At 39.0% G+C, this 11,506-nt stretch overlaps 1 protein-coding gene across 2 annotated transcripts in view; it reads right to left on the reverse strand.

Moving 5' to 3' along the window:
• The window catches only part of LOC311295292 (uncharacterized protein), a 34,750-nt gene extending 24,984 nt beyond the window's left edge, over positions 1-9,766 (reverse strand). Inside the window, exons 1-5 of one of the 2 annotated variants that reach the window (XM_084416599.1) lie at positions 9,274-9,758; positions 5,910-6,212; positions 4,329-4,640; positions 3,811-4,125; positions 3,084-3,574 (exon numbers count right to left, since the gene is read on the reverse strand). In XM_084416599.1, the coding sequence (XP_084272725.1) occupies positions 3,534-3,574; positions 3,811-4,125; positions 4,329-4,640; positions 5,910-6,212; positions 9,274-9,331 (1,029 nt within the window). In that variant the 5' untranslated portion in view covers positions 9,332-9,758 and the 3' untranslated portion in view covers positions 3,084-3,533. Of the gene's footprint in view, positions 1-3,083; positions 3,575-3,810; positions 4,126-4,328; positions 4,641-5,909; positions 6,213-9,273 lie in introns of those variants that run through there. The other variant, XM_084416598.1, reaches the window with a different exon arrangement.
• Between the last annotated feature and the right edge of the window lie 1,740 nt (positions 9,767-11,506).

The raw sequence follows: 11,506 nt of genomic DNA on the forward strand, positions 1-11,506 counted from the left end.
TAAAGCTGTATACAGTATGTGGTGCAATGCTGACCTCGTGAATGCTACATAAAGTTGTATTTTCCTCCAGGGGGCGCTCGACATAATAAATGTAATAAAACATGGAGAGACTCAGAGTGAGAAAACTTTATTGATAACGACAAGCAAATACATAAACAAATATACAAAAAAAATATGCAAATATATACAAAAATATGCAACTATGCATTGTGCAACAATCAGTGTAACAGTCAATGAGGGTAATGTGGAGTGAAGTGGTTAGTGTCTCATGTATTGTTCAGGAGCATAATGGCTTGTGGATAAAAACTAAGTCTTTTTGTCCTTGATTTCACACTCCTGTATCGTCTCCCAGACGGCAGGAGTGTGAAGAGGTTGTGTTGTGGATGTTTATTGTCCCTGATGATGTTGTGGGCCGTCCTGATGACGCTGGAGCTGTAAATATCCTGAAGTGATGGGAAGGCTACTCCACAAAAGAACTGTGCCTAGTGAAATTAACTAGTTGCTTTTATCACACGCTGGAGAGCTTTCCTATCCTGATCAGTGCAGCTTCCTGTCACAGTGTCTGGTTTGTGTTCCCTGGGTCACCACTAGATGTCCTCCTTCCCCACGGTGTCTGTCACTTTCTGAACTACCACGATCCTTGTTTCTTCATTGCACTCAGCTGTCCCTTGTCATTAATCATTCAGAAGTTGAAGTCGGCCGCGTGCCGCCATCTTGTAGCAGAACTTCACCTGCAGTTAGCATCCCATTGACTCCCATTCATTTTGGCGTCACTTTGACAGCGAATAACTTTACATCTGAGGCGTTTAAAGACTCCATTTGTCCATTATTTATTTCTAAAGAAACACGACAATGTATAAAATGCTCCATTACCTTGTAGCTTATGTTATGGCCCCGTAGAAGCAGTTTTTGTAAAAGTAGGCTAACGATTGCGTCATAACCACGCGACTCTCTGTCGCACAGTAGAGAGATTACCGTATGGACGGGAGGAGAAGCTCGCGAGCAATCGGGGGGACGTGGAGGCAAAATGACAATATAATTAATCAGAATACCTAGCAAAAGTTGCTCCTGCTCCAAGCTGATGGACACCTCCTACTCACACTCTCCGTCTCTGCCAGATTCGGAAGGGAATGATTCAGATTTATCTTGGCACAGCTACTAGAAGACAGACGGGATGCTCACGTGGTCCGTGTAACGCTTTGCACGGTTTGAGTCTGCGCGTCAGGAAAGGAAGTGCTAAGAAATCGCTAAAAATGGGCTTCACTTGTCTCAATTGAGTTCCAATGGGGTCGCTGTGTCCATTTCTTTTACTGTCTATGTAATCATTGCACTCAGTCAATTCCCCATTAGCATTGTCATTTCCCTGTGTATATAACCCTGTCTGTTTTAGTATGTGTCATGGAGTCCTTGTAATTATCACGCCACTTCCGAGTTCTGTTCTTGCCTGTTTTTCTTGTGTCTATTTATGTGGATTGCTATCTTGGTTTTGACCCCTGCATGGACTGTTTCTGAGTAACGGATTACCCTCATTAAAAATACATGCTGCAATTGGATCTTCTCTCTGTTTCCTATGTATGGATCAGTGCAGCTTCCAAACCACACCGTGATCGAACTGTCAATCACACTTTCAACTGAACATCTGTAAAATCACTGAGGATTTCGGTTGCCTGCCAAATTTCCTCATCCTTCTCAAGAAGTTCAGTCGCTGTTGGGATTTCCTCAGGATCTGCTGAGTGTTGTGAGACCAGGTGAGATCCTCGCTGATATAGGTATGAGGACTTTAAAGGTTTTCACGCTCTCCATCTCTGTCTCACCTGTGTAAATTGATTTATGCTACTCCTTCCTCCTCCCATAATTGATAATCATCTCCTTAGTCTTATGTAGGCTACTTTTAAGAAGAGATTTTTTTCCTGATACCAGGCTATCAGTCCTGCCACCTCTCTTCTTCACTTCACTTCACTTCTCTTTATTTATTAATAAAGCACTTTAAAACTGCACCTGCAGACCAAAGTGCTGTTCATTCAGTAGTATATAAAAAAAAAAAACATAAAAACAATACAACTTACTATGCAGATACTACCCCAACCTCTCAAAAGCTAACAAGAACTTTAGAAACATTTAAAGATGTGATCTCTCTAAGTTCTGCAACAGCAAAGGCCTGATCGCCTTTTTGAGATAGAGGGACAAAAAGAAATGACTTATTATTTGATCATAAAGACCTAGGTGCTTGATGAAGAGCAATAAGCTCAGATACATAAGGAGACATCATGTGTAAGAGGGTTAAAACATGTTACTATAAATGTCTTCCACCAAAATTACTGGATCATCTGCCAGTAGACACTGCTTCAGACTTTTCTAATATTCAATTTTCTGAGAGCAAATCTGCACGATCGAGCTTCTGTCGATATATGAGTGGAAAAACAGAGTTGGTCGTCAAACACAAGCCTCAGGATCCTTGCTGTCCTGGTTGGTGTTAGTGTTGTGGACCTCAGTTACACAGTGAGGTTGTGGTCAACTGATGGGTCTGTAGGAGATACAAGGATCTCCATCTTTGCACGGCTGACCTGTAGATGATGCTCCTTCATCCAGGCAGAAATGTCTGAATACAAGCTGACGGGATCATCAGGTGGAAATTACAGATAGAGCTTCATGTCTTCTGCATAGCAGTGGTAGGTAGGAGAAGCCATGCGCATGTATGATCATTCCCAGTGAAGCTGTGTAAATGGAGAAAAGAAGAGGAGCGAGCACTGAACCTTGAGGCACTCCAGTGACTAGATGATACCCCTCCTGTCCATGAAACCTGGAAAGATCTTTCTGTGAAGTAAGACTGAAGCCACTGAAATACCGTACCAGTGATGCCCGAGTCAGAAAGGGTGGACAGGAGGATCTGGTGCTTTAGTGTCAAAGGCAGCTGACAGGTCTAGTAGAATAAGGACAGATGATCTGGCGTTCGCTCTTCCCAGCCGGAGAGTTTCAGCAATATGTGTTATTTAGCTAATTTCGAAACTTCTACACTTTCATCTGAGGCCGTTTCGCCCAATTTCCATTTCGTCAAACATATGACTGAGATCATGGAGAGACTCTTGAACCTCAGAGTGAGAAACTTTATTGATAAAGGCAAGAAAAAACATACAGCAAATATACAGCAGTAGTAAAGTGAGCTCTGTGTCTCTCTATTCACTTTTTTTCATTCACTTTCATTCACATCTGACAGAAATATAAACAATAAAGACTTTTTTTTTTTTTAAATCCCAAAATAATCAAGCTCAAATATTCAGTATTAATTATGAAAAAAAAAAAAAAAAAAAAAACACTAAAACAGAAAACACACTTGAAGAACCTTTAAAATTCAGCATTTTGCTTTAGATTACTTCCTGAAAAGATGAACATATTAAGGCATAAATATATCTGACATACATTAATATAATCAGTCTGTGAGAAATTACATCATCATGTGTGAATATGTGCTTGATCTCGTTCAGCTCTTAAAACACAATGAAAGTAGCCACGCCCACCAGAGCAGAGAGGACCAATCAGATCACAGCTTCAGCAGGACCACAACAGTGGACAGAGTCTGAGGAATAAACACATCAAACTGAGATCAGTCAATAAACACTAATATCAGCGCTGACATCAACTAATATTTCTGAATACACAGAAATATGATCAAATCTAATCAACAATCTTGTATTCGGTTCCAAGTGAGTTTTTATACGGTCTGTCATCTCAAACTATAAAGTGATTAAACAATTCAACATGTAAATAGTAGATAAGAATATTTGGAGGAGAAGAAAAATGATCTTTACTCACCATAAACAGAAACTCTGAATGCTTTTGATGAGAATCCTGCTGAAAACATCAGTAGTTTATAATCTCCATCATGTTCAGTTGTGGTGTTTGTGATGGTCAGAGATCCAGTTTGATTGTCCAGCTTCAGTCTGTCTCTGAATCTCCCATCAAGAACATCATCATATACAGTGATTCTGTTGAACTCTTTATTGATTTCAGCTATTACAGTGTTTTCATCTCCAAACCTCCACAGAATCACATCATCCATCATTTCAGTAAGATCAGAGTATAGAGAGACTGAATCTCCCTCCCTCACTGACACTGACTTCACTTCATCTGTCAAACACACAGAGAACAAACAGAAACAGGGTTTGCAAAGATTAATACTGTTAAACAACTTTATGATGGTTTACTAAATTTGAATAGTTTAAAATTTACATTAAAAATAAACAATATAAAATAACAAAAACAAAATTGTGTATGAATTAATAAAAAAAAAAATGTCATTAAAAAACAGATGTAAACTTTTTTGAACTCACCAAAGACAGAGAGCCTGAAACTCTTGCTCTCCCTGTTGATCTGTAGATAATAAAATCCAGCATGTTCAGTTGTGGTGTTTGTGATGGTCAGAGATCCAGTTTGATTGTCCAGCTTCAGTCTGTCTCTGAATCTCCCATCAAGAACATCATCATATACAGTGATTCTGTCGGTCCATTTATTGATTTCAGCTATTAAAGTGATTTCAGCTATTGTAGTGTCTGCAAACCTCCACTGAATCACATCATCATCCTTCATTTCAGTAAGATTAGAGTTTAGAGAGACTGAATCTCCCTCAATCACTGTCTCCAGTCCTGAATCACCAAACACACACACACACACACACACACACACACACACACACACACAGTTAAGTAAGGGATAATGTAGAGCGAGGCGGTTGTTATAGCGAATACAACCCCGACGCGAAGCGGAGCTTGAATCAGCCTGAAGGGGTTGTATTCGCTATATCAACCGCATCGCTCTACATTATCCTGCTTATTACATGGCTGCCCTCCAAATAAATTTGACAAAATATTGATTTAAAAAGGAGTTTATTGATTTAAAAACGATTGTATTGCTTCCGCTAAAGAAAATAGTCCATTCCGTCTCTACGGTTAGAATCCTGCGTCCATAGCAACGCTCTGTTTTTCATGGCAACGGTGTGTTAGGCCCCATCCACACTACTGCGTTTTCGTTTAAAAACGGAGACCTTTTGCTACGTTTGCACCTCCCGTCCACACTAAAACAACAAAAACGGAGACCCAAAACGGAGAAGTTTAGAAACGCTGCCGACCCGTTTTTCGTTTTGAATCTCCGGAGGGCGTTTTAGTGTGGACGGGTCAAAACGGAGGACTTTAGAAACGATGACGTAGTAGAGGCTCACGCTCGGATCTGATTGGGTGTCATCAGTTATGGCGTAGGCTATATCTTTTCTAGCAGCTGTTGTGCAAGTAAATTCTGCATTTTACAATGCTAAGTGCCTACATGCGCCGGAGGCAAGCTATTATTCGAGCGATCTGTGACAATTCCCGGTAAAATAGTGACAATGTGACAATTCCCGATAAAATAGTTTACGTTTGACAATTCCCGGTATCGACCGTGTACATGGAGCGTCGGTTTTGGGTTAACCCGGGAAGAACCAGCGCATGGTGGGATAATTTTATCAATGAAGTTGTTTACACCGGCTCGCGCATGCCCAGTGTTGGTGAATGGTCACGTGATCCGTGTTTTCAGTCGTTTTAATGTGGACGGAGATCAATTCTAATACGCAGCTAAAACGCTGGTGTGGACGGAGATCGTATTCGTTTTAATTCTCCGTTTCTAAACGAAAACGCAGTAGTGTGGACGGGGCCTTATACTTAGCAGTGGTGTGTTATCAAGAAATAACACACCGCATTCAACATTAGAATTCAACCAGGCCATGTAATAATGATTTAGTAAAGTAAATAGTAAATAGTTTGAAATTTAAAATTTAAATTAATATCATCATTAAAAACCAAAACCAAAATGAATGTTGCATTATTAATTGTATCTTTGTGCTGAATAAAATATAAAACAAGTGAAACTGATATTTAACTCACCATAGACAGTGAGCCTGAATCTCTTGATCTCACTGTTGATCTGTAGTTTATAATCTCCTTCATGTTCAGTTGTGGGGTTTATGATCAGAGATCCAGTTTGATTGTCCAGCTTCAGTCTGTCTCTGAATCTCCCATCAAGAACATCATCATATACAGTGATTCTGTCGGCCCGTTTATTGATTTCTGCTATTAAAGTGTTTTCATCTCCAAACCTCCACAGAATCACATCATCATCCTTCATTTCAGTAAGATCAGAGTTTAAAGAGACTGAATCTCCCTCCCACACTGACTCACCAAACACTCCTGAAGAACAGAGTTTTTCACAAATTAAAGCTTTAAAATCACTTGTGTAAGGAACCTGTGCTTTGTCATGTCTTTTATTGTGAAAATTGTCAGTTCATGTTGTTATTGGTAATTAGACCCAGGTGTCAGTGTTATCTAATTGGTCCTGTTATTTAACCATGGTGTTCTTTACGGATTATTGTTTGAATGTTAGTTTGTTCTAATGTTTGTGTGAACATTCCCTTCATGGTTCATTGCTATGGTGAAGCTCCACGCTCTATGGCATGTGTTCTACGCTCAAGCCATGAATTACTGTTTTGAGCCATTAAACATAGTTTTTATCTGCATCTAGATCCTGACTTTGACTTAACTCTTGGAGCACGTTACAACTTGATGTTGGTTTGAAGCTTCATCCAAATTATTTAAAGCTGCAGTCGGCAAGTCTGGCAGATTGAGTGGACTTAGCCAAAATTTAGAATGTTTACAACTCTCATGCCCCTCCCCCACTACCATCGAGCACCCTCCCATCGAGGTCGTGCTCGTCAGTGCGTGTGCACCAGATTTTCTGTGAACGCCTCCGTCTCTTCAGCATCGATCAACACCATGGACTCGGAGGTAGGCTGCTCTGGCTAATCTATCCATAGATAGCAATAACCGAGGAATTGGAAGCTTGTTAGTAGATTTTCTCTCCGCCATCACGCTTCGTACAATCTTCAGGCGTGTCGTGACTCGTGTGCATGTGATATTGTAACGTGCGCGTCTGCGCGAGGGAGAGGGGATCTGTGTGCACGACCTGTGATTGACAGTCAGATCTCACACCCCTCTGCGCTGATTGGACCCGATGATCCGGGAGCGGTGGATTTTTGCAAAACAAATAACACGCTCCAGGTGGAGTTAGAAGCTCGGGTTTTTTTCTAAAACCACCTTATTTATGTTGTTCTGTCGGATTATAGTGTCAATTTCACTGAATTTGATCAAAAAATTTTTGCCGACGGCAGCTTTAAATTATTTTAACACATCTCTTCTAGAAGACCCTGAATTTGACAGCTATTTTAAAAGAGAGTGGGCATGCTATCTAGAGATGAATGACACCCCAGAATCATCCCCATCTCTTCTGTGGGAAACAGGAAAAGCTGTATTAAGAGGACAAATTATTTCATTCTCCGTTTACAAAAAAAAAAAAGAAAAAAAAAGAAAGAAAAGGAACAAGAAATAGATCTGGAACAAAAAAATCAAACAACTAGAAAACATTAAAGGTAGGGTAGGTAATCCTTTTTCTAAAAAAAAAACATTCCAAATTTGTTTAAACTGTCTTTATATACCAATACATAATTAAAATGTAAGTACTCTGAAAAAGAAAATATAAAAATCGAGTGACTGTAGACCTTTTAATCTGCAATAAACACAGCTCATTATTTCCATTCACTCCACCCCCTCCCTTCTGAGCTCCTTCCACATGAACGCGCGACGCCAAACGCTCAGGCTCAGCTGGAAGACGCATTTATTACCTGAGACGAGTGGAGAGGAAGGAGCGCAGTACATACAGTGACATCATGTCAGAATCACATGTAATAAAATACCTAACTTTATCACTATGAATATAAATAAATAAGATTTCTTTTAGTACTCACTATCAAGCTAGCATATCGATAATGGTAAAGTTTGATTCGGTAACGAGCTATATTTTTAGGTAACGAGCTAACAGTTATATTTATAAGGCAAAACTAAAAACAGGTTGCATTGATACACGTTTTTCCATTACCATCAGTTACACTGTGATGAAGGTGAATTTCGTGTAAGATTCATAACATATACGGTGTTTTGCATGTAAGAGTTTCCATGATGAAAACATTGTTGACTCTAATGAAGACTAACGTACACTCCGAGTCCGGAGACAAGTACCGCATCGTCGGTTCGAGGACAGGTCCGGGGTTGAGGGCGAAGCAGAGGAGGTCGTTCAAGAGTGCGGGCAGGGTCCGAGGAAGTAGTTTTTGCCTTGTATGCCTTCGCTGACTGCATATGCAGGTGCTTTGAGCTGAATATTTCCGGGAACGGTGACATGTGATGAGTGCACGCAGGGCAACGCACGCAGTGGGGCGCGGGCACGATACATGAAGGCATCTGATTGGTTCTTTACATTCGCACCGAATGGCAGTGATTGGTCAGAGTTTTTACTGTCCTGCAGCTGCTACAGAGGTCTGATTTTTTTCATTCCTTTTTCTAAACACATAATGTATTGACTACTCTCAGGATGGAAGGACCATTTCACCCAGTATAAAAAAAAGTGTTTCTGAACAGGATTACCTACCCTACCTTTAACATAAATAACCCAACAGAAAAAACACAGGATCAAGAAAAATATAAATTTAAATTAAATGAATTAATCAATAAACACCCAATTCCTGATACACAGGCTAAGGCAAGAAGCCTTCCACCACTGTAACAAATCTGGTAAATATTTGGCAATTATTTCTATATGAGACTAACTGTAACATGTTTGTTCTGTTTAGGTTTAGTTTTCTCTGTTTCCATTTGCCTGTGTTCTCTATCATTAGTTCATTAATCCCAGACCTGTTTCTGTTCTTCTGATTATCTCCCTGTTATTTAAACCCTGAGTTCTGTTCAGTTCATCGTCCGGTATCGTCTACGTTATGTGTTTGTGTTTCTCCTCATGATTCTCCTGTGTATTGTGTGGATTATTAGAGTCATGAGCTTCACTAGCCACAGTTGCTGACACTAATAGTGAATGTTAATCTTCTCTAACTTTTTCACAGATTAAAGCTTTAAAATCACTTGATGTTGGTTTGATGAAGCTTCACTAAAATACTTTTAATCATTTAAATGTGAAGTGAATAATATTCTGCAGAAGTTCAAACACAAAAGATGATGAATGAGAAATAGTTGAACAGTTCTATATAAAAGAGTGACTCAAATAAGAGTTTTCTCTCAGCAAAATCACACATTATTTGTTTCTATACGAGAATAACAGTGAATGTTAATCTCCTTTCTGACTAATTTAACCAGTAATTTATCACATCAGGACAGAAACAACTGAAACCAGAAAAACACATTTAAAACTCACCATCCAGACGCCACAAACACAAACAGAGCAAAACTAATTTGAGAAACATTTTCTTCATCGGTTCATTGAAAAGCCCACGATAGTAACTCTTAATGTCTGAAACACTCAGATTGATCTGAAAGACTGAACTGAGATATTTATCTGGTTGTGTAACCTCTCACACAGTTTACACTCGCACGTCCATCCTCTTTTACATCACGAAAATCAACAAGCTTTTGCTGATCCTTCATTTTCAAATGAATTCTGGCCCTGAATGAAAACTCAAAACCAGGAAAAGGCAAAGTTCAGGCGATCAGCAAACAGCTTCTCTGAAGCAAGGCAAAACACACAAGCAGTGAACAAAGTTAAAGTCCAAACCAGTGTAAATCAAGCAGAAATAAACAGGCTTGATAATATATCTCCATCCATACTAGCGTTTTCAAGTGTTTTCTAAAGGTCTGAAAATGCTTAAATCATCTTTGCATGTGTAAATCATAATACGAGCTCACTGAGACTATCTGGTACCAAGGTCACTCTCACTTCATCTGAAAGATAACTGAACTGAGATATTTATCTGGTTGTGTGTGAATCCTCCCCCAACCTCAGTTAGTTTCCGCTCACACATCCGTCTCCTTTAACATCACGAAAATCAACAAGCTTTTGCTGATCTTACATTTTCAAATTAATTCTGGCCCTGAATGAAAACTAATAGCAGAAGAGTGAAATATTGGATTAGATATCTGTATCTACTGGTGTGTTATTTAGTGCTGTGAGCTGTCAATCATATTTGACCTCTGACCTCTGACTCTTATTTGACTGTTGATGGATTCACTTTATTTCAGTGTAAAGATGTTTTGTGTGGAGTGGAAGATTGTGAGCTTCTTATTATTTTTATTTATTTAATATTATTTCTTATCTTTTTTGTCACTTTATAGTCCTTCACATCCACTGCAGTCTCACAGTTCTGGCCAGTTGATAATAACTGGAATATCAAAATACACTGGAGGCGGAAGATCCTTTTCCTATTTATCGCCCAAACACTGGAATAGTCTTCCTAGCTTTGTTTGAGAGACAGACACACTCTGTCAGTTTAAATCTAGAGTAAAAACACATCTCTTTAACCTGGCATACACATAACACATTATCACATTCCTATAATTCACATCCGTTAAAGGATTGTTAGGCTGCATAAATCAGCTCAACCGGAACAGGAACACTTTCCATAACATCCAATGTACTTGTTACATCTTAAGATGAACTAATATTCTACACTAATTTTAGTCTGTCTGTCTCTTTCTTATCCCGAGGTTACTGTAGTCAGCCGGATCTGGTCCGTATCCAGATCAGATGGAGGATCTGCACATAGAGATGAACACAACAGCCCTGAATGTCAGCAGAGATTGAGACAACTAGACGAGCCCTAGAGACAGAACGCCTGTGAAGACCTCGTCGACTAGACATCTTAAAATGGCTGATGTGCTGATGTGAAGATGCTCTGTAGTAAATTCATGAGAAACTCTACAATCAGTGAAATCATCTTTAACAGTTTTGATGTGTTTTACTGATTATTCACGTCATCTGAGCTTCACCACTTTGGTCGGCCACTAGATCTGATAGATAGTGTTATTTTCTCAAGTGCCTCATAAAGTTCTCACGGACTAGAGAAGTTAAAAACATCTTAAAGCAACAGTTTGATCTTGTCATGAGATCCTGTGAGAATCATTTGATGTTAATTTGCTGAATCCTTCAAAGATAAAGATCAAATTAAAATATTTGTCTAGTGTGTTATTAAGTGCTGTGAGCTGTCAATCATATTTGACCTCTGACCTGTGACTCTTATTTGACTGTTGATGGATTCACTTTATTTCAGTGTAAAGATGTTTTGTGTGGAGTGGAAGATTGTGAGCTTCTTCATAGAAAAAAAAAAACACCTTCACACACAAACTGACACACACAGCTCTCAAAAACATCCAGATGAAGCTGTTTATCCATCGACAGAACACACTAGACAGATTTGTGCACAGATAAAACAGTGGAAACCCAAAGCTGGTTTCAATTTCACTTACAAACTGAACTGATAACAGTTTTATTTTAGATTCAAATTCAATAAAAAAAAAAAAAAATGTTTTATGTATTATAAATGTCATACTTTTTTCATAAAGATTTAATATAAAAAGCAATTGTAGGATAGCATAAGGCAAATCAAGCAGACCATTAATAAATTATTTTAATAAAAAAAAGAGTATTTGTGAAT

Source organism: Rutilus rutilus (genome assembly GCF_951802725.1).
Source record: "Rutilus rutilus genome assembly, chromosome: 8".
Classification (NCBI taxonomy): domain Eukaryota; kingdom Metazoa; phylum Chordata; class Actinopteri; order Cypriniformes; family Leuciscidae; genus Rutilus; species Rutilus rutilus.